Source organism: Puma concolor, chromosome B3 (genome assembly GCF_028749965.1).
Source record: "Puma concolor isolate L17-30 chromosome B3, mPumCon1.1.hap2, whole genome shotgun sequence".
Taxonomy (NCBI): Eukaryota; Metazoa; Chordata; class Mammalia; order Carnivora; family Felidae; genus Puma; species Puma concolor.
In genome coordinates this window covers 37,639,840-37,663,550 of record NC_141672.1, presented here as the reverse complement: position 1 = coordinate 37,663,550, position 23,711 = coordinate 37,639,840, and the positions used below count along the sequence as shown (strand labels likewise).

Sequence of the window (23,711 nt, the reverse complement as noted above, 5' to 3'; positions counted from 1 at the left end):
AATGGACGCACAGTAATGGGTAGGGAAAGGATGGTCATTATTTCTTTTTTCTTTTTTTTTTTTTTTGAGAGAGAGAGAGAGAGCGCGCAAATGCACGCATAGGGGTGGGGGTGGTAGAGGGAGAGAGAAGGAAATCTTAAGCAGGACTTGATCCCACAGCTCTGGAATCATGACATGAGCTGAAATCAAGAGAGGGATGCTCAACTGACTGAGCCACCCAGGTGCCCTAGGCATTATTTCTTAATAGGCAGTTAAGGAAGAGACCTCAAAGAGTGGTTTGCAGGAAGACTTGGGTTCAAATCCTAGCTCTCCCAGTTGCTAGGTGATTATCATTTGTCAGGTTACTTAGCCTCGCTAATTATCAGTTCCGTTGTCTATAAAATGAAATCATAATGCCTTGTGAGGAGTAAATGAGGGTATTGCGTAACTCATCAGCATGCATGCCCATTGCTTATTTCTTTTTTTAATTTTTTTTAACGTTCATTTATTTTTGAGACAGAGAGAAACAGAGCATGAACAGGGGAGGGTCAGAGAGAGGGAGACACAGAATCTGAAACAGGCTCCAGGCTCCGAGCCATCAGCCCAGAGCCTGACGCGGGGCTCGAACTCACGGACTGCGAGATCGTGACCTGGCTGAAGTAGGACGCTTAACCGACTGCGCCACCCAGGCGCCCCACATTGCTTATTTCTTAAAGAGGGAATAACTTTCTTCACAGGCCACCTCTGGGTTGTCCCATGAGGCAGGCTTCTCCCTGACATAGTGTCAGCAGTCCCACCCCTTCTACTCACAGCCGGGAGAGAACCAGCAGCTTGCTTGCATGAGTCTTTGCCAAGGTCATTGACTCCCCTGAGGACATACAGCTGAGGAAACTATACCTCCAGAAGCCCTGAACTTCTCTCATCTTTCATAATGGCCTGAGAGAAGAGTCTAATAACCAACTGAGGAGCTCTAATTTGTGTGGAAGCCAAGAGTGGTCCAACCCTCTGCATTTTAGTGGTGGGTTCTAGGGGAAAATAAGATTTTTTTTCCCTCACTTATTTCAGGGCAAAGGGAAATGACATGATTATGTTGTAATATTAGAAATGTAACAAAATGTGGTCTGAGAAAGGCGCAGATTCTAACTGGGTTGCCAGGGGGAGACCGCGGGAGGGCACAGAACGAGCTCAGACTGCTGTTCGACAGCCAATCAGAGGTACAATTCAAAGGACAGCTTTTAGTTACTACTAGTGACACTTCCTAGTGATTTCAAATGCACTGTGAGCGTAGGCTGCCTGTAGAGCTACAGCAGGGCCCTCAACAGAGAGAAATCCTTCCCACTAGCTGAGGTAGAGAATGACTTCAGTCAAGGGAAATGCCACTCAGACAAGTGTGAAGTAGGGAAGGCATGTCCGAAGGTCAGAGAATAAGGACTAGAGGTTTAGCAGTACATGTCAGGCACTCAGTGTCTTATTTTAAGGTGCTCTCATCTCAAATCATCTCAGGCAAATAGGGCAGAACGCTTTGAATTATAGGGATAAGACTGAGAAAAGGGCAGGAGACAGCAGTTTTATTGGGTATATCTATCTTCTCTTCTAGAGAAGAGAAACCCTGGGAGGGCTGGTGACCTGTGACTTCCTTAGCGTGGCGTAGGAAAGTTAACAGCCAATGGCTTGTAAGTGGCTAAAACCATGTGATGATCCAAGGAAAAATGTGAAAAAACTTTGTGTCCTTGTTTAGGATGGTTATATGAAAGAAGGAGGTACTAATCTGCACAAGGCATCTAGCAAGGAGAAACAGCTTCAAGGAGCCATTAGAAAATGTCAGGATATTTGGGGGATTTGATTATTTTGTTAAAGACTATCTAAATGGTCTGTCAATATAACATATCAGCCATATAGTGTTTCTTTATATGTGCCTCTATCAACTTTTTCCTAGTTATGCAGGTAATAAGTCAATATGTTCTTGTTTAAAAACTCAATATGGAAGTATACAGATTGGAAGGTAGATCTCTTCATCACCATTTCACCTCTCTGCCCCATTCTGATCCCTTGTCTCTTTTTGGCAGTAGCCACCATCAACATTTGCTATTCTTCCATTTCTTTTTACCCACCCACGCCCTCAGTAGTTCAGCATACCTTCCCAGCATACCCAATCCTTGGAGACGAGGAGCACCAGAAATAATGAAAACCTTAGAAATCGTCCACTGACCAACTCAGTACCAATTGTCTTTTTTTTTTTAAGTTTGTTTGTTTATTTATTTACTTATTTATTTTGAGAGAGTCACAGTGTAAGTGGGGGAGGAGCAGAGACAGAGGGAGAGAGAGAATCACAAGCAGACTCCATGCTGCCAGCGCAGAGCCTGACATGGGGCTTGAACTCACGAACCTGCGAAATCATGACCTGAGCCAAAACCTAGAGTCTGACGCTTAACCAACTGTGCCACCCAGGTGCCCCTGGTGCCAATTATCTTTAACAAAAAAAAAAAGTTGAAAAATGCAAAGAATCATTCCCTTGCGGGAATGTATATGCTTTTAGGAACTAACCTCTTCTACAACCTGAACACTGCTAGGAGGTTGGCAGAAACTCCGGGAAGAAGACAGAGTCAAACAGATTAACTTTATTATTCCCATGGAGAGGTATTTCTGTAAAATAATTACTTTGTGAGTAACATCAATCCCAGAAAATTTTCAGATGAAGTTGTTTTATAACTGTTGCGTCAAAAAACAAAACAAAAACACCCAACTGTTAAAAAACACACACAAAACTGTTGTGTCGACAGGGAGATAAAGAAGATATATATGATTGATATCCATCTTTAGAGAATGAGTAAAGTCTGGGGGAATGTGCTTCCATTACTACACCTACACGTAAGCAGAAAGACAAGAAACTGTGGGCAGAGATTAGGCTTCTGGGTTGTGTTATTGTGGCATTGTTTCAGGTGGAAAAATAAAAATCGTAATCCACGGTGGGTTTCCAAACCAGTGTATTTGGTAGACCCCACAATTCTCTGAGAAAATGCACGCTCTATAAGGCAGGAACTACATCCTGCTGGTCTACAAAACGTTTTTCTGGGTGGGGAGGGGAGTGGCACCTGGGTAGCTCAGCCAGTTGAGCATCTGACTTTGGCTCAGGTCATGATCTCGGAGTTTGTGAGTTCGAGCCCGCATTGGGCTCTGTGCTGATAGTTGGGAGCCTGGAGCCTGCTTCGGATTCTGTGTCTGCCTCTCTCTGTGCCCCTCCCCTACTCATGCTCTGTCTCCCTCTCTAATTGAGGGAGCTAATGCTCTGTCTCTAATGCTCTGTCTCCCTCCCTCCTCTGTCTAATTTTTATTTAAAAAAATTTAAATAAATTTTTTAAAAAATCATTTATTTTAAAAATAAATTTTTAAAAAATGTTTGTTTATTTTTGACACAGAGAGCATGAGCAGGCAAGGGGCAGAGAGAGAGGGAGGCACAGAATCCGAAGCAGGCTCCAGGCTCCGAGCTGTCAGCACAGAGCCTGACGCGAGGCTCGAACTCACAGACCACGAGATCATGACCTGAGCTGAAGTCAGACGCTCAACTGACTGAGCCACCCAGGCGCCCCACCATTTTCTTTTCAATGTCAGAGCAATGTGTGACGGAGTGTGGCCTCATAGTATATGTTTTTTGCTCCGTCGTGGTCCCTTGTTAGCCCCATTACTGCTTAGTAAATGTTTGTACAACTATAGAGTTTAAGACACCCTGAGTTAAGTAAACGGTACCGATACCTCCCAAGAGATAGTCAAGGCCCTTACAAGAGTCCACAGCAGTGACAACTGAGATGCTGCTCGGGAGGCCGGATTGCCTTGTAGGTAAGCACATGGCTCTGAGGCTAGAGATCCTGGGCCCCAATCCAGGCTCTGACACATGCTAAGTGATCTTGGTCAAGCTACTTATCTCTTTCTGAGCTTCAGTTTTTCTCATGTGTAAAAATGGCTGTACGAGTAATATTAGAGTAATCATACTAGTAATCATAGAGTTGCTGTGAGGACTGAGTAAGATTGTGCCTAAAAGCACTTGGTGCACAAGTGCTCAATAAATAAAAACATCTCTCCAAACTTACTGTGAGCTTTCTGTTTCTTGTGAAGTTACTACAACATCTTCAGAATGAAATGTTTCGTGTATGGTGGTATTCTGGAGGCTGCTGATACGTAGAGGCTGAATATAAAGTCTGAAATGTTCATCTTTTTTTCTAGATGGTTGTTCCATATGTAAATACACGAATTGAGGACCTCTGTGCCCGAGGTTCTCCTCACACTCCACTCATGACATATGCTAGTCCTGAGATGCCATGAGTTACTGTTGTGATAGCATCAGTCTTCATGGGAAGGTTCGGTTCCTAATTTTCTCATTTCTATTACAGCTTTACACCTGCAGTAGAACTCAAGGAAAAAGGAAAGAAAGGCAAAGCAATACACTTTGCTGAAATTGATGGTCTGGTTTCAGACAGGTACCTTCACTTCCCAACTGTGGCAGTGCTGCTGATAGCACCTCTTAGCAGAATGACTCAAGTGTTTACAAACTCTAAGAAAATGTCACTCCCATTATCTGAGGTTGAAATGCAGATACCTGTTAAGGAAAGAACACGCGCTATTTGACAATTGTGGGAGGAGTTATACCAGCCCCTGTAAATGTATCCCGGTGATAATTTGGCTCTTAGCAAATTTTCAACATTTTATACTTAAACAAATTTTTTTTTTGCTTTATTTTAGAGAAAGAGTGTGCATAGGAGTGAGCAGGGGAGAGGCAGAGGGAGAGAAGGAGAGAATTTCAAACAGGCGTTCATGCCCAGTGTGGAGCCCAACACGGGGCTCAATCCCATGACCCTGGGATCATGACTTGGGCCCCCACCAATAGTCAGACACTCAACTGACTGAGCCACACAGGCGCCCCTATACTTTTTTTTTTTTACTCTGAATATGGTAGCTACACCATAAATACATGATCTTAATAGATGATCTAAATGATCTGTTTTGGATGGAATTGGCATTTACATTTTCTATCAGGTAGTGTGCATTTCTCCTAACCTTAGCATGGTAAATATAATGTTTAATAAAATGCATTCCAAAATTCTCCTACATGAAACCAAACCCATTTTTGGGTTTTGACGTTCAGGCTCTCCTTACTTGATAGTAAAAGCCTCATGCATCTCAGGATCAATTACATACAGTTGAAATCTTTCAAGTCACTGCTAGAGGCTGTTCCATTCCAAAACAGGTTGACGGATAAAAAGCTTGCTTCAAGAGACGATAAGTCACTTAAAGCCTTAGAGAAGCGAGGTCAGCAGGGCAACGTGACGCTCCATGATGCTAAATGTGAGTAGCTGGTTCATCATCCACACGTATCGTATGGGGGGTGAACCTCTGAGGCAGCCGTCTGTCCCTCTGTCCCTCTGTCCCTCTTTCAATTGTCCATCTTTGCTCCTTTCAGTTGTTGCTTTGTTTTTACTACAAGATAATGAGATGCAGCGGATCTGTTCCTTTACAACATTTATGAGGTAGGTAGTGCTCATGAGACGTTTTATATCTTTTATCCTTAGTTCAAAGTAATTCCGCCTGATGAATGATGAACAAATCTGGTTTTTGGAGAAAGGGCGTGGGACTGGCTCTGTGCAAGCCATCCCCTCAGACTGAGACCAAAGCGATGAGGCCAGAAGTCACAGCAGCCCAAAATAAAGCCCTAGGGCAAGGAGAATGGATAGCATGTTGTCAGGAGTCCCATAGAGACTACATTATGTTTATATAATAGTAAGAGGGTATACTCGTTTACTAAAGACCCATTTTCTCCGTTTTTGGAGCCCCAGCAAGTACTAGGTGTGTGACTCTGGGTGAAGCTTCTTGACCTTTCTAAGCCTGTTTCCTCAGATATGAAATCGGAAGTCGTTGTGTCTCCCTATGCCTGTGGGTGGAGGATGCTTCTCAGGGTGCCGCACTTGAGCGTGCTCAGTGAGAAGTTCCCAACGATTGGCAGCCCTCCCAGGTTCCCTTACGTTTAGTGAAGGCTGTTTGTGGCAAACACCTTAGGCTTTATTCCACAGCAGGGGCACACTCCTCCCGACGATGATGATGATGACGACAGGGCAAGCTGAGAGCACTAGGGAGTCAGTGTCCCTTCGGTCAGTGCTGTGTGAGGAGGGAGTGTTGGTAGAAAAAGATCCTAACTTTCATCCGTCAAGATAACTCTGAGAAGTTTTCCCCGCTGGGACTGAACTACATTTGTCCACGGGGATAACCAACTTGTTAACCACCCCCTTTGTGGGCTTCCTACCCTTTTCCTGCCTCACTTCCCTACCCCACAACTGATGTTTCCTGTGCGCACATCCCACGTCTTTGTCTCAGAGTCTGTTTCTGGGAGAACCCACCCTAGGACAGGGACATATTAATGTGGTGGAAAAAAAATCTGCAGTGCTCACGTTCATCCTGTTGTCAAGGTATAGTTGAAGAAAGAATGTCAGTAAGAATTTCCACTTGCTAGAAAGAAAGTAGCAAAAATCTTGGAAGAGTATTTAGAAAGAAGACAAAGGCTTCTAATTTTTCCTTGTAGGACTGCCTTTGCTGCATGCATCCCACAGTAGTTTTTAAACAAATTAGATTGTGAATCGATGCAACCTTTTGCTCGAGCAAAACCATGAAACTTTAATATGCTCTACACTATGCCCTAGCAGTTTCACTCCGAGGAAGTTACTCAGAAATGTGGCCATCAGGATAATTACTGCAGCAGTATTGATAACATTTCTAAAAGACCTACATATCCGTCAATAGAGGACTATTTAAATAAATTGTGAGTTATAGAATATTTTACCCAGCTGTTTAAGAGAATGAGGAAAATCGATCCATAGTATCAAGGAAAGAGGTCCATGCTAAGCAGGTAAGTGACAAAAGCAAGTTGCAAAGACTTGTGTGTACAGCATTATCTTCTTTGTTACCAAAGAAAAATTTAAGGCATATATTCATGCGTATGTATGTATGTATGTATGTATGTATGTATGTATGTATGTAGGTGTGTTGGTGGGGGAAGACCTTCTATATAATTGTCTCTGCTTTGGAAAGTTTAGAAAGGATTCAGGCCACTCTTAGCAGCGGCTGCCACTTGGAAGTAGGATAGTAGCAAGGGAGGAGAGGACTTTTTACTTTACACATTTGTGTAAAATTTTTAAAGAATGGGAAAATATTATTTGTATAATAAAAACTTATTAAAAATGAAAAGTAATTAATAAACAAAACTATAGTTTAGTGTGTGACCTCCCAAAAAGTTTGGTTACAAAAATCCAATTTCTTACATCTTCAGTAGTATAGTAGACAGAATTTTTAAGTTTTTTTTGTTTGTTTGTTTGTTTTGAGAGAGAAAGAGTGTACTGTGCAACTAGGGGAGGGACAGAGAGAAAGAGGGAGAGAGAGAATCCTAAGCAGGCTCCTTGCTGATCAGATTGGGATCCGATCTCAGGAACCATGAGACCATGACCTGAGCTGAAATCAAGAGTTGGACCCAGGTGCCTCAGTAGATAGAATTTTATTTTATTTTATTTATTTATTTATTAAAAAAAATTTTTTTTAATATTTATTTATTTTTGAGACAGAGAGAGACAGAGCATGAATGGGGGAGGGTCAGAGAGAGAGGGAGACACAGAATCCAAAGCAGCCTCCAGGCTCTGAGCTGTCAGCACAGAGCCCGACACGGGGCTCAAACTCATGGACCATGAGATCGTGACCTGAGCCAAAGTCAGATGCTCAACCGACTGAGCCATCCAGGCGCCCCAGTAGATAGAATTTTAAATGGTAAATTAGTTGTGTAATAGGCATGATAACATGTACTTCTATTTATTCTTATGTCATGTGCCCATGTATTTTTATGAGAAGTTTTATATTTGAAATATGTCAACATTCATTTTTCTTCTTTCTTTCTTTCTTTCTTTCTTTCTTTCTTTCTTTCTTTCTTTCTTTCTTTCTTTCTTTCTTTCTTTCTTTCTTTCTCTCCCTATAGGAATAAGAATCTTGACAATTTCCTCATGGCATTATTGTACTATTTATCTCATTACTTGGAAAAAATAGCCCTGGAAAAGAAACCCAAAAGCTGCATGGTGTAAGTAGGACTTTGCAGTGCGCTGTAAAGTTTTATCATTGCCAGTAATAAAACTGACTTTTTTCTTTCAAGCTTTTATTTAAATTCAAGTTAGTTAACATACAGTGTAGTATTGGTTTCAGGAGCAGAATGTAGTGATTCATTACTTACTGTAACACCCAGTGCTCATCACAGGTGCCCTCCTTAATGCCTATTATCCGTTTGGCCCATCCCCTCACCCACCTCCCTTCCAGCAACCCTCAGTTTGTTCTCTTTAGTTAAGAGTCTCTTATGGTTTGCCTCCCTCTCTGTTTTTCTCTTATTTTATTTTTCCTTTCCTCCCCCGTATGTTCATCTGTTTTGTTTCTTAAATTCCACATATGAGTGAAATCTTACAGTATTTGTCTTTCTCTGTCTTCTTTCGCTTAGCATAATACACTCTGGCTCCATCCACATCATTGCAAAAGGCAAGATTTCATTCTTTTTGATGGCTGAGTAATAGAGATGATGGAAATTTTTTAATTTTTGGAGTATGCTAAAATATTTACATGGGAGGAGTTCATTAGTTTTTAAAGCTCACTGAATAATTCAAATAGTTATTCTAACAACAAAATATTCCAGATAGTATAGACCAGCACTGCCCAGTAGAAATATAAAGAGAGCCACATATGTAATTAAAAATTTTTTCAGTAGCTAGATTTAAGAAACATAAAAGATAAAGGCGGGGGTGCCTGGCTGGTTCAGTCAGTAGATCTCTTGATCTCAGTGTCATGAGTTTGAATCCCATGTTGGACTTAGAGAGTACTTACAAATAAAAAAAATCTTAAAAAAGATAAAGGTGAGATTAAGTTTAATAATGTATTTTATTTAATGCAGTGACTCAAAAATATCATTGAGACACGTAGTCAGTGTTATTGTATGTTATTGTAATGTATGTTATTGATGACATACTTTGCTTTTTTTTTTTTTTTTTTTGTAGTAAATCTTTGAAATCTGACACTTATTTCCTCAGTTCAGATTAACCACAGTTAGTGCTTAGTAGCCACACGTGGCTCATGGCTACCATGTTGGACAGTGCAGATACAGATATTTGGTTTTATGCTTTTTATGCTTAAAACCTGCTTTATGCTTAAAAGCCCTGCTAGGGCTTTTGTAAGCATCCAATGAAAAAAACTAAGAATTAAGAAAATTAATAGATATGACCAAAATTATATTCCATATTACAGAAGAAAACAAGATTTCTTAGGCTACGTAGGAAGAATTTCACTGCTTTAGGCAGAGGTGGCTCAGAGCTGTATGGGGCAAGAATCTGGGAACTCAGAGTCCAGAGCAGAACAATGCCTCTCAGGCTTGGTGACCTTTTGCAAACCGTGGAACTTTCCAAGTGCCCAGGCTGCCCTCCCCAGTATGTGTGGAATCAACCCAATGATTTAGCTGTTAGAAATGCTGTTAGAGTCATCAATTTGTTGCTGTGGAATGTTTTTAAAATGCAAAATCCTTGTGTACAACCAAGCAGTTTGAAAACCATTTTATGGATAGATAAATATATCTGGACAGCAGTTTTGTAAAAAACCAAATAAATAATTCAGACACTGCTGGTCCAGTAAAGCCATCAAAATATGCCACATCCGTGTTATTTCAAGGCTGCTTTCACTGCAGAGTGGCCAGAGCTCACGAAGGGTTTCTGTGGTGGCAAGCAAAAGGGCTCAGCTAGCTGTAGGCTCAGAAGGTTTGAGGGGTCTTATCGTCCCCCCAAAAGAAGTTATTAGACTGTGGCAGCACATTCACTTATATTTTATATGGTGTTTTCTAATTCTGAGAGTTATTGCTGCTCTGGCAGAGACCTTTGTTTCATTTCTTCATTTTAGAAATAGATTAACAGAGAAGTAAGGTCTCTTGGGTTTTTTTTAAAATACACTAAAACATATTAGAGTACAGTGGTATAAGGTAGACTTTTTTAGAAGGAATCGGTTACAGAATGACAGAAAAATCCAAGTCTTAAAATGATTGGTTCCATGGGGCGCCTGGGTGGCTCAGTCAGTTAAGTGTCTGACTTCACCTCAGGTCATGATCTCACAGATCTTGAGTTTGAGACTCGCATCAGGCTCTGTGCTGACAGCTCAGTCTGGAACCTGCTTTGGTGTCTTCTCTCTCTGCCTTTCCCCTGCTCTCTCTCTCTCCCTCAAAAATAAATAAACATTAAAAAAAAAAAAAAAAAGATTGCTTCTATGGTGTGATTATGAAATAATTAGAATAACTTTTCACTTTCAGGCCTCCAGTAATTAGTTTACTTACTATAGTAGAAATATGGATTGTATTGAAATATCTGGACTTAAATAACTTTAACTTTAAGAAAAAAATTGATTTTGGTCAAACTAGTGAGGTATAACAGGGATAATGGTAGTATCCACTTTACAGAGTTATCATCCAGATTACATGAGATATTATCATCCAGATTACATGAGATAATGCATATTATTTTAAACCAGAGGCTGCCACGTGGGAGGAAAGCCTTCAGCCTGTGAGGGGAGAGCTGAAAGGGCTACAAAGACATCCTTTGGAGGGTTTAGACGACTCAAAGTCCCGATTCCAGAGGAAGGAGCCTTTTCCCCATTTTACAGATGAAGAAGCCAAGGCTCAGAGAGGTTAAGCGGCTGGCTGGAGACGACATGCCTTGTTGGTAGTGGAGCTGAGATGGGAGCCCAGATCTAACTCCCAGGCCTGTGCCTAAGCCACTGTGCGGTGTGTCCACACCCTCTACCAGTCAGCTAAGCTCTCTTATGCAGAGTTTATCCATTTACACTTAGGATTTGTGACTTCTGAGCAAAGGCAAAATTATGTTATTTTTGTTTTTCATTTTTTTAAAGTTTATTTATTTGAGAGAGAGCAAGCAGGGGGGAAGGGGCAGAGAGAGAGAGAGAGGGAGAGGGAGAGACAGAGAGAGAGAGAGAATCCCAAGTAGGCTCTGTGCTGTTAGCAGGGCTCAAACTCACGAACTGCGAGATCATGACCTGAGCCAAAATCAAGAGTCGGACAATTAACTGACGGAAGCACCCAGGTGCCCCCAAATTACATAGTTTTTAGAACATTGTAAGTATTTTTCAAGTTATTACAATCTTCATAATTATAATTTTTAATGGTGGCATAACTTTCCATCAAGCTAATGTGTGTTATTGACTGATTGACTTACGAGGCAGTATAGCACATATACTGGTTAAAGGTATGGACTTTGGTGCTGGCATAAATCCTAGGGGACTCATATGTTAAGTTAATAAATGTCAAGTCCTTAAGTGGCACCTGGCTGTATTACTACAGTCTGCATTATTACTACTTTTTCCCTTCCATTTTATAGATTTTTGGGAGTTGCCAGTTTTCCTAATAGACAAATAGATAATAATTGAATGATTATTGAATATCTTCATGCATTAGATTTCCCCCTTGATTTTGGATAATTTTTAAAGCTTATTTATTTATTTTGAGAGAGAAAGAGCGTGCGTGTGGGAAGGGCAGAGAGAGGGAGAGAGAGAGAATTCCAAGCAGCCTCTGCACTGCCAGCACAGAGCCTGATGCAGGGTCCGAACTCACAAACCATGAGGTCATGACCTGAGCCAAGATCAAGATTCAGATACTCAACTGACTGAGCCACCCAGGCACCCCTGGATAATATCCTTCTTTTTCTAAGAAGGATAAATTTCCCAGAGAGATCATTGGACCCAAGGTTATGATCAATTGTATGGTGTATGAAATTATTATCAATTTTTTCCCGAAGGATTGCACCTGGGCGTGTTTTAAATGCCAGGCTCGGGGCGCCTGGGTGGCGCAGTCGGTTAAGCGTCCGACTTCAGCCAGGTCACGATCTCGCGGTCCGTGAGTTCGAGCCCCGCGTCGGGCTCTGGGCTGATGGCTCGGAGCCTGGAGCCTGTTTCCGATTCTGTGTCTCCCTCTCTCTCTGCCCCTCCCCCGTTCATGCTTTGTCTCTCTCTGTCCCAAAAATAAATAAACGTTGAAAAAAAAAAATTAAAAAAAAAAAAATAAATGCCAGGCTCTACGCAGACCTGCTAAGTCAGGATCTTGGAGAGGGCGTGGCATTAGGAATCCGCACTTTCAGCGAGTATCCCAGGCAATTCTTACATATATTTCAGCTTTGGAACCATTGGCCTAAAAGTTTTCAAGGCATTTTTTTGTTGTTGTTGTTTTGTTTTCAACAGCAAAAGAGGCATGTTAGCTACTGGCAGCTCTGGAAAAGTCGGGGGGTGGGGGGGGAAGGGTTGGGCTGGGAGGCTGCTGAAGGAAGCAGGGAGGTGGGCATAGTCATGGCCATTGAGGTGCAAGCGGGTGTGGGTGTAGGTGTTTGGATTATTTGAAATTGGGGCATTTCAAGTTGGAACTCACTTTATTCCAGAAACTCATTTTATTCCAGTGACTCAAGCCTTCTCATCACATGTGATAACGTGTTGTGCTTTGAAATATCTCTATTATCTTTAAACCCCTTCCTCCACAGCATATCCTCATGTGGTCAGTCAGGCTCATAGTTAACATCAGAAGGGGCAATAATTCGTCCCTGTTGTTTAGGGTGCATTTCATTGGGTTTAAATCTTTCCGAAAATGAAAAGGCAGATAAAAAGCCAGTGACACTGCACTTTTCAATAGCAATCGTTGGAATGTGTTGTGAGTAATGTTGTTTCGTACTATACTGTACTGCACAAACTTCTAAAATTAGGCTCCAGACATGCTGTAACAGGTTGTCTTTTGGAATGTTCATTTGCAATTCAATTGGAACTGGGGCAGTGTTTTCACAGGGAAGCGAGGCTGTTATAATTGATGCCAAAGCTCCCAGATTAGTGGTCCACACATGCTTCCTCAGCAAACGCAGAACTCAGAGTAGGGAAGCGTTGAGTGGTTCAAACACTGAGACTTCACACTTCCTTGTAACATCAGGAACCCAGGGGAAGCTGCCCTGGGAGAGTCTCCAGTAGCTCTTTCAGCAAAACAGCAGGAAAATATGCTGCCAGCTGCCTCAGAAACCAGTATAGGTAATTTGTTAGTTGGGCTGCTGGGCTATTTGGTATAAATTAGGACTGCCTGTATGTAACGTTAGAAATACATAGCATAAAGAATCTATAAAAAAGTGAAAATTCACCATGAACCTGAGATTCTAATTACAATGGTAACTGTCAAAGCCCTCCCTCTGCCATAGCTCAAATCAGCTAAATGAAAAGGTAAGTGACATGTGTTGACTCACTTGTTATTTCTTTCAAAACAGTTCACACTTCTGACTGTTCGCTGATTACTGTTGGCATTTGCCAACATTAATCCAAATGATTGTTTTCTTTTTAGGGGCCTTGTGGAGAAGAAGGAGATGGAATTGGTTATAAGGAAGTTAGAAGCAGCACAGAATTACCTGGCACAGAAGTACTGCGTCCTTGTCCTGGGCTTGGCAATGCCTGATAAGCATCATATGTGCTGCGGGAAGTAAGTGCACACTTAAGATTTCATGAGATCTCCACGTGTGTGCATATCCATATCCTTAAGACTCTTACATTTGACTTCTGGAGCCCTTGCAAAAGTTTCCTTCCCTGTTGTACAGAATAATTGGGCTCAGGTGAGAGTCTGCCCCAAACACACGTGATGTCTCGTTTGAGAAAGCCAAGTGAGTATGCGAAGAACCTCAGAATCGACATTGCTTAGGTTTAAAAGACTTTTCTCTCAGCATATACTGGCTCTGTAGAATCTTGCTCTCAACCTGGAAGGCTTCCTGTGGCCGGCCAGGGTCCCCACGGTGATGAGCCAGTGTCCCAGGGGGCCCTGGGTGTGTCCCCTTCCGCTGCTCATTTTGTAGCAATAGTAGTGGGTGCAAGCTAGTAAGGTGGGGGTTATAAGATGATGCTGTTTGTGGGGAGTTGATCTTTGCCTTAGAAGGACAGTTTATATATTACTGTAATTAAAATTTATCTTTTAAAGTTTATATTGAGAGTGTGTGTGTGTGTGTGCATGTGCACATGCACAGGCAGGGGAGGGGCAGAGAGAGAATTCCAAGCAGGCTCCACACTGTCAGTGCGGAGCCTGGCTTGGGGCTCCATCTCATGAACCATGTGATAATGACCTGAGCAAATTCAAGAGTCAGAAGCCTAACTGACTGAGACACCCAAGCACCCCTCTGTAATTAAAATTTAAAAGCGTCTTATCACAGGAGAGTTGGGAGGCATTGGAGGGAAAACTCTGATCCTTAAATACCGACCCCCTCCCCCCAAATCTCCTCCTCTGAGCAGTTTCACAACAGGCTCGAGGGCCATACCACGGCCGTGGCCCGAACTCGTATTTTTAACTTCATAGGCAAAGAACACAGTTCATGGTTTCTCTCCGCATTCCCCACATTGTCAAGATACAGATATTTCTATATGCTTTGTTCATGTTCTATATTTTCTATGTCCCTTATTCTCTTATTCTGCTTACATAATTTCACCTACATAATTTGTTTTTTTTTTTTTTTAATTTTTTTTTAACGTTTATTTGTTTTTGAGACAGAGAGAGACAGAGCATGAGGAGGGGCAGAGAGAGAGGGAGACACAGAATCTGAAACAGGCTCCAGGCTCTGAGCTGTCAGCACAGAGCCTGACGCGGGGCTCGAACTCACGGACCGTGAGATCATGACCTGAGCCGAAGTCGGATGCTTAACCGACCGAGCCACCCAGGCGCCCCCCACCTACATAATTTGAATAGCCACTATAGTTACTCTACCGTGTAATAAATGCACCAGTTTGTTTCACCATTCCTTCTGTGCATGCTTATTATGTGGTTTCAGTTTTTCTGCTTTGTGATATTTCTGCATTGGATATCTTTACATAAACTACTTTGTCCATTTGGGCTATTTATTTATGGCTTATTGCCCAGAATGTATTTACCTAGAAGGCATGGACAGTTTCCTAGCTCTTGTTACATATTGCCAGATGTTCTCCAAAAAGGTTAAACCATTTTGTATCACCATCAGCAGCAAGCGTACCTAGCTCTATTAGTTTGATTTTTTTGATAGCTTGCAGTTGTATAAAAAGCTTACAGCTATTTGACTTTTGAATATCTTTCATGAGTTTGGAGTCTGTGCTCTTTTTCTGTATAAAATAACTTATTGCCTGATTATTATATTTGTTATTAAAATTATTGCCTCATCTAGTGTTAACCATTTATCAAGTAGAAACTGGGTATTTGTATAATTTATGTTTCATGTAGCAAGGATTTCCTATTTGTTTTTCTAGTTTGTTGCTTTCCTTTTGATGTTTATGTGTTTTCACATTATGAAAATGTTAAGAATTTTTGTTTATTTGAACATTTATACCTTGTTTCTTTTTTTAAATTTCTTTTTAAAAAATTTATTTTTTTAATCTACATCCAAGTTTGTTAGCATATACTGCAACAATGATTTCAGGAGTAGATTCCTTAATGCCCTTTACCCATTTAGCCCATCCCCCCTCCCACAACCCCTCCAGTAACCCTCAGTTTGTTCTCCATATTTATGAGTCTCTCTCTTCTGTTTCGTCCCCCTCCCTGTTTTTATATTATTTTTGTTTCTCTTCCCTTATGTTCATCTGTTTTGTCTCTTAAAGTCTTCATATGAGTGAAGTCATATGATTTTTGTCTTTCTCTGACTAGTTTTGCTTAGCATATAATACCCTCCAGTTCCATCCACATAGTTGCAGATGGCAAGATTTCATTCTTTTTGATTGCCGAGTAATACTCCATTGTGTGTGTGTGTGTGTGTATATGTGTATGTGTATATATATATATATATATTTGTGTGTGTGTATATGTGTGTATATATATATGTGTATATATATGTATATATATGTGTGTGTATATATATATATATATATATATATATATATATATATATATATATCACATCTTCTCTATCCATTCATAAACCAGTGGACGTTTGGGCTCTTTCCATACTTTGACTACTGTTGATAGTGCTGCTGTAAACATTGGGGTGCATGTGCCCCTTTGAAACAGCACACCTGTATCCCTTGGGTAAATACCTAGTAGTGCAATTGCTGGGTCGTAGGGTAGTTCTATTTTTAATTTTTTGAGGAACCTCCAGACTGTTTTCCAGAGTGGCTGCACCAGCTTGCATTCCTAGCAGCAATGCAAAAGAGATCCTCTTTCTCTGCATCCTCCTCAACATCTGTTGTTGCCTGAGTTGTCAATGTTAGCCATTCTGACAGGTATGAGGTGGTATCTTGTTGTGGTTTTGATTTGTATTTCCCTGATGATCAGTGACGTTGAGCATTTTTTCATGTGTGGGTTAGCCATCTGGATGTCTTTGGAGAAGTGTCTATTCATGTCTTTTTCCATTTCTTCACTGGATTATTTGTTTTTTGGGTGTTGAGTTTTATAAGTTCTCTATAGATTTTGGATACTAACCCTTTATCTGATATATCATTTGCAAATATCTTTTCCCTTTCTGTCGGTTGCCTTTTAGTTTTGCTGATTGTTTCCTTCTCTGTGCAGAAGCTTTTTATTTTGATGAGGTCCCAGTAGTTCATTTTTGCTTTTGTTTCCCTTGCCTCTGGAGACATGTTGAGTAAGAAGTTGCTGTGGCCAAGGTCAAAGAGGTTTTTGCCTGCTTTCTCCTCTAGGATTTTGATGGCTTCCTGTCTTACATTTAGGTCTTTCATCCATTTTGAGTTTATTTTTGTGTGTGGTGTAAGAAAGTGGTCCAGGTTCATTCTTCTGCATGTCGCTGTCCAGTTTTCCCAGTACCATTTGCTGAAGAAACTGTCTTTATTCCATTGGATATTCTTTCCTGCTTTGTCAAAGACTAGTTGGCCATACGTTTGTGGATCCATTTCTGGGTTCTCTATATTGTTCCATTGATCTGATTGTCTGTTTTTGTGATTTTTTTTTTTAACAAATGTTTTAAATGTTTATTTTTGAGAGAGAGACAGAGACAGAGAGAGCAGGGAAGGGGCAGAGAGAGAGGGGGACAGAGGATCTGAAGCGGGCTCTGTGCTGACAGCAGGGAGCCTGATGTGGGGCTTGAACACACAAACCTGAGCTGAAGCCAGACACGTGACCAACTGAGATACCCAGACGCCCTTGTTTCTGATGCTATTCAAAAGTCATATAAGTTCATCATCAGCTTTCCAATTACCTTTTCAATCACTTGTAAAATTTCTTTTTCTCATCATTACTCTAATTTCTTCTGTCTGCAAATTGTCACTTCAAATTGAGAAAACTAGAATTTGTGGTTTGTATTAGTCAGCTTGGCTGCCATAACAAATTACCACAGACTGAATGCCTTAAACATCAGAAATTTTATTTTCTCATAGTTCTGAAGCTTGGAAGTCCGAGATCAGGAGGCCAGCCTTGTCGAGTTCTGGTGAGGGCCCCCTTCTTGGCTTGCAGACAGCTGCCTTCTCACTGGGCCCTTGTTGGTGGAAAGAGAAAGCCCTGGTCTCTCCTTCTTTCCTTTTTTAAATGTTTATTTACTTTTGAGAGAGAGAGCAGGGGAGGGGCAGAGAGAGGGAGATAGGATTGGAAACCAGAAATGGGCCCTATGCTGATAGCAGAGAGCCCAGAGAACCCCATATAGGGCTTGATCTCACAAGGCCTGAGCTGAAGTCAGACGCTTAACCAACTGAGTCACCAGGTGCCTCCTTTTTTCTTGACACTAATCCCATCATGGGGATTCTACCCTCATGATGTCATCTGAACCTAATTACTAAGACCCTACCTCTAAATGCTATCACAATGGGGGTTGTTAAGGCTTCAACATATGAATTTGGGGGTGGGGCTGGGAGACACAAACCTTCAGTCCACAACAAAGTTAAAAAAACACCTACTCTAAAAAAATAATTGAATTGCCAATATTTAATGTTTACTCTTTAAAAGCACATGTGCATGCAGTACAGACTAATTTTGAGATAAAAAAACCCAAACTATAAATAATTATATCATAATTAGAGATTTTATCATATCTTTTAGTTCTGTGGATATAGAACCTACACTTCAGTTATTTTTTTTAAGATAAATTCTCTCTTTTTTTTAATGTTTAATTTTGAGAGAGAGAGAGCGAGCAGGGGAGGGGCAGAGAGAGATGGAGACACGGAATCTGAAGCAGGATCCAGGTTCTGAGCTGTCAGCACAGAGCCCCGTGAGGGGCTCAAAATCACAAACTGCGAGGTCATGACCTGAGCCGAAGTCAGATGGTTAACTGACTGAACCATCCAGGCATCCCAAGTTATTATACTTGGAATGGTACATTTTTATTACAATCTAATTTTTATACAAACTTTAAAAGAACTCATTCTGTTTGAAAGATAGTGATTGCCTTAGTTTACTACGAGTTAATCACCAGGAGGTGCTGGTCTTTTTGCAACATCACCTGCTTTTCTCCTGCCTGCCAGATAGCAGTTTGGAGAAGAATCCATTTAGAGCTTACCACCCACCATTCACATAACAGATTCCATGCAGGTCAAAGAGGCAAACAAAGGATATTGAGGAAAACAGATTATAGCATGTTTTTGCCAGTAAAAGTTGTTAATTGGCCATGGGTGTTGATTATATCCTCCAGTGGAGTTTTTATTGTTCTTTGGCTATTTTTTTATTTTTTATTTTTTTAATGTTTATTTATTATTGAGAAACAGAGAGACAGAGCATGAGCAGGGGAGGGGCCGAGAGAGGAGGAGACACAGAATCGGAAGCAGGCTCCAGGCTCTGAGCTCTTAGCACAGAGCCTGATGCAGGGCTTGAATTCACAAACCGGACATCATGACCTGAGCTAAAGACGGGCTTAACTGACTGAGCCACCCAGGCGCCCCTTTGGCTGTTTTTATGTAGAAGATGAGGACAGTTTTTGCCAGTTAAGAGTGATTACCTGATTTTAACATATCTTTATTTCACTTCCAATGTGAATAGGTTCATATTCTCATGAGAACATCCTCATGTGTATTTTCTGACTTTTTTTGTCTAATATATGCACACTTAATACTGGACTAGGACATCTTACACTATTTGTCTCTGGAGTTAAATTAAAGACTTCAGAGGAACCAGCAATTTGGGGGCTGTTAATTTTGTGCTTTCATGTTTCTTGAGAAGTAGGAGGACATGCCTTTCTATTCTAAATACATCTGTAAAATCCTGATATCGAGCAGGCTTTGGCACGATTTTGATGAACATATTCAGTAAAAGATCTCTGTTTTCCAGGATAGATAAGAAAACCTCTCTCTATGTGGCTCCCGCCATAGAATTTGACGTATTCTTTGGTTATGGCCAATTTGGGCTCCACCCCCATCTGTACCCTAGGATTTCCACCTCCCTCCTTTGCAGCTGGCACCTCATGGCTAACCAGAGGGGCTGGTGTGCAGATGAGCATAAGGAGAAAGGGGTTCATTAAGGCTCAGTCTATAAATCATCCTTAAGCCCCATTCCCTATTCCCACCCCTCCCCCCAGTCACATGCAGTAAGGCCTCTTTCCCCTCCCCCTAAATACATTCCTTTTATATTTCTCTTCCTTTGTGCAGACTAACCCTTGACCCTCATTTAAACCCAGTTTCACCCAAAGCAGCACGGGGAATGGGAACATAACATGACATAAGTGGGAATCATAACTTTTCTTCCCTTGGAACCGGAACCCTTTAGGTTTGGCCCTAGGCTTTTTTTTCCAGGAATGACTAAAAATATGATGTATTTCCTTCATTTTGGCTTAGTGCTAAGAGTCTAATGTAGCAAGAAGGATAAGAAAGCATGATAATAGGCCACTGAAAATCTGTGGATTTATCGCCAAGCTGGCTTTCCCCTCTTTCCTTTGGAGCCTGCCCTTGCCGGTGAAATGTGCAGCATTTTTGCTGACTAGCTTGGTAGCAACTAGTCAACTAGCTAGTTGGTAGCTCAACTAGCAAGGGCTGTTGAGCCCTTGGAATGTAGCTGGTCCATATTTAAAGGTGCCATAAATGTAAAACATACACTGTACAGAAAAGTCTAAAAATGGATGAACTACCTCAATCATTCTAAAATATTGATTACATATTAAAATAATATTTGAGGGTTTGGATACAATAAATGTATTGTTAAAATTAATTACACATGTTTCTTTTTACTGTGGCTACCAGAAATTTTAAAATTACATTTGTGGGCGCACCTGGGTGGCTCAGTCAGTTGAGTGTCTGACTCTTGATTTCGGCTCAGGTCATGATCCAGGGTCGTGGGATTGAGCCCCGTATTGGGCTTCATGTTGAGTGTGGAGCCTGCTTAAGATTCTCTTTCTCTCTCTCTCTCTCTCTCGCTCACTCGCTCGCTCAGTCGGTTAAGTGTCTGGCTCAGATTATGATCTCATGGTTCATGAGTTTGAGCCCTGCATTGGGCTCTGTGCTGACGACTCAGAGCCTGGAGCTGGCTTTGGATTCTGTGTCCCCCCCTCCCCTTCCCTTCCCCTGCTCATGCTCTGTCTCTCTCTCTCTCTCTCTCTCTCAAAAATAAACATTAAAAAAAATTTTTTTAGACCCTATTTCAATTTGAGGATTTGGAGTGTTTAAATTTGTTATTTATACTCAGTAAAATTTGAAATTTATAATCAATTTATAATTATTATGTACCTAACATAAAAATTATGAAATAAAATTGAAAAGAAAAACGACTCAAAATGCACTAAGAGATGAATTTGCAGATCAAACTAGGAGGTTCCCAAATGTGCTCATTTTCTGCCTCCATTTCCTGGACTCATTTCAGGTTTATATGCGGAGCTAAATCAGAATGGTAAGAAGAAGCCCGTTACATTTTGTACTTGATTTCCACAGTGTAGGCTACATTAGTTTGCTTTAGGCTTTAAGGGAGAAGAAGTCCCAGTTTTATGGCAACTTGAGGGGAAGGAGAAGAGGTTCATGGTACCTTCTCTTCTAACGTTTAAAAAGAGAAGAAGAAAAGAGAAGAGAAAGTGTGTGTTTCCTGTGCAATCTCTGTGTCATTTCAAAATCTCACTAAGATGGTGCTGGTTTGAGTTGTACAAACGCAAGTGCTGCTCTCAGTCTTCTCCCAGAAGGCAAGCTGACTTGGTATTCCAGAAACTGAGTTTGGTTGGTTTGTCTGCAGGGTGTCTGGTTTCAGCTGGCAGAGGCCGTGGAAGGGGGGAAATGCCACATGAGCACTCCTGTCAGGTGGGGGCCTCAGGTGGCACAGAAGGACCCTGAGGCTTGTCCCGAAAGCTTGTGCTGGGCTCTGTAGTTTAACGTTTTTATTCTGCAAAATATTCTAAAGGAAAAGCTTTTTTTCTCTAGCATTCTGGTTACAGGGACAGTTGTGGAGCTGTGACAGGCCCAAGTTCTAGTACAGACTCTGTCCCTAATTAAATATGTCTTTGGACTTCAGTCTCCTCAGCTGTAAAGTGAGAATGATAATGCTGACTACACCATAGGGATCTTATGAGGACTAAATATGATCATTTAAATGGTTTAGCATAATGCTTGCCACATAGTCCGTACTTCGTACACGCTCACTGTGTTTATTGCCTTAGCTCCTTGTTGAAGACTTGCACGTGAGGAAACCAGTGTGTGAATGAAGATGTTGCAGGAGGGGAGGGGTCCACCCCGGTAAAAGCTGAACCACTTCTTCAGTGTTTCCTTCAAATAGAGGGCTAACGTAGGCTCACACGGATCATGCAGTCCCTGTGAGAAGGCTGGAGGTCCTGAGGGGTTTGGGTCTTCTGCCCCAGACCACCAGAGTTCAGGACGGTTCTTGAAAATCTGATAACAAGGGCCAATCCTTGGAGTCTCTGACTCTGAAAGCAAGAAGCAGAAGCGAGACCAGAATCAGCCTTGGAGTGCCTGGGTCTAGTGTCGGCCCCCTTAAGGGATCAAGTGATTGAAGGTGCACGGCCCTTCTCCATCAGTTCTCCAGTCCTCCGCTGGCCATGCCTGCTCTCCTCAGGCTGGGAATCAGAACTAGAATGGCCCATCTTAGGGAGGGGGCCAAGCTCAGTAAGCGTGCCCATGTCAGTACAGTATCCTTAACATTGAATTTGTGTTACAAGGACTCCTGAGCAGATGCCTGCCTTTAGGAGACAAGGCTCAGCGTGCATACTGCATCTAGAAGGAAGAGCACACTGCTGTCCCAGTCGACTAGACATTTTTGAAAATATTTTTTATCATTTTCTTTTTGTTTAAGATTTGATTCTTTGTCTTTTTCTCCATTTTAGATTTACCCTCTAGTTCTTTATTTCCCTACCTAGTAACACCCCGTGTTACCTCCTTACCACCTTCCCTCTCTCCTTACTCCCCGACGCTCACATCACCAAAAAAAACACGTTCATTTCCTGCTGTCTTGTTTATCCTGAATTTGCATTGGGTGTTGATCTGGATAACCTAAGAAGTTGAAGAAAAAGATAACTGGGATTCATCAATGCCTTCTGATAGCATTTATGCGGCTAAATAGCCTTGGGGCCACAGGTATTGATCCTTTTGAAGATAGGGGCTTGCCCAGATCACTGAAAGATTGAACTTCCCTCTCCACGTATAGTTGTGATTTTTTGTATTGCAGGGAGAAAAGATCAGATACACAGAAAGACTGGAAATTCTTTGAGGTGAGTCAGTTACCTTTTGGGGCTTTTCTCTTTTATATGAAACATGAAGTAGACCAAGAACCAATAGCCATGTGTCAGGCACTTATTTTTAGTGAATATCTTTTCTTCAAAGGATGCTAACAAGCTGTATGCCATCTCTTAAATTTTCCTCCTGCAAAGGTGAGTACATGTGTAATTCGCCACCACTTTTCAGGAATGTGCAGAAATTGGGTTATCTGGGTTCGTGTCTGCTTAGCAATGTTCTATAGACAGGTGAGAGTTCCTACCACCATAGCTGTGCACTGTGATTCTTGTCTGTTTTCTGTCGTAGTCCTTTTACACTTTCTGTACATATGTAGCTTGGATTGTGTTCCGACGTCAACACTTCACAGAGATTGAGGAAGAAATAGGAAGGCTCTTCCGTACCAATATGTTCAACATTCCTCGGAGGAAGCGTGAGGAGGAGGAATCAGGAGGGGAAAAGAAACGCATGACTTTTGTACAATTCAGGTATGACATTTTGACTTTCCAAAGCTCGAGAACATTTCTAGAAAACTGGATGATGTAACCTAAATGTTACCTCTTCCCACCCAGGAGAATGATGGCGAAACGCCCAGCAATTAAAAAAGCCATTAACATGCGCTCTCCAGTCATGTCTACTCTGCTGCCATCTCTCAGAGAAAAAGCTCAGAATATCTTTGAGAAAAAGTGTCATCAAGGAGTCGTCAAACTCCCGGCCCCGATGCAAGAGCACATGGAAAGTCTGGACTCTGTGCTCATGCCAAAGTAAGTGGTCCAAGGAGAGAGAAAGGAGAGCCCTGGGTTGTGTGCTAGGTTGGGCTGGGAGGGGCAGGGGTTTAGACGCCGTGCCAAGGCCAGAAAGTTGAGCGAAGATGAAAGCACCACCTTCCTACTCACCCCCTCCCCTCTGTACCTGCTTCCTTTCCCAGGCAGCTCTTGGTACACCCATCTAGACTAGAAAACATTGCTAGAAAGTTATGCTAGCCTTCAGATAGTTCTCATTTGGAGGAGGGAGTAGCAAACTCCATAAGCTGAGGGTTTTCCATTAGAAGACATATCTCTGGTAAGTGTGAGGAGAACCATTAC

General features: G+C 41.7%; 1 protein-coding gene across 3 annotated transcripts in view; it reads left to right on the top strand.

Annotated features, from left to right (window-relative positions):
* The window catches only part of PPP1R36 (protein phosphatase 1 regulatory subunit 36), a 45,192-nt gene that overhangs the window by 6,775 nt on the left and 14,706 nt on the right, over positions 1-23,711 (top strand). For 2 of the 3 annotated variants that reach the window (XM_086709543.1, XM_086709544.1), the window contains exons 3-10: positions 4,365-4,451; positions 5,219-5,316; positions 5,432-5,498; positions 7,982-8,080; positions 13,397-13,531; positions 22,583-22,625; positions 22,936-23,114; positions 23,199-23,390. In XM_086709543.1, coding sequence (XP_086565669.1) covers positions 4,365-4,451; positions 5,219-5,316; positions 5,432-5,498; positions 7,982-8,080; positions 13,397-13,531; positions 22,583-22,625; positions 22,936-23,114; positions 23,199-23,390 — 900 coding nt within the window. The remainder of the gene's footprint in view (positions 1-4,364; positions 4,452-5,218; positions 5,317-5,431; positions 5,499-7,981; positions 8,081-13,396; positions 13,532-22,582; positions 22,626-22,935; positions 23,115-23,198; positions 23,391-23,711) is intronic. The other variant, XM_086709545.1, reaches the window with a different exon arrangement.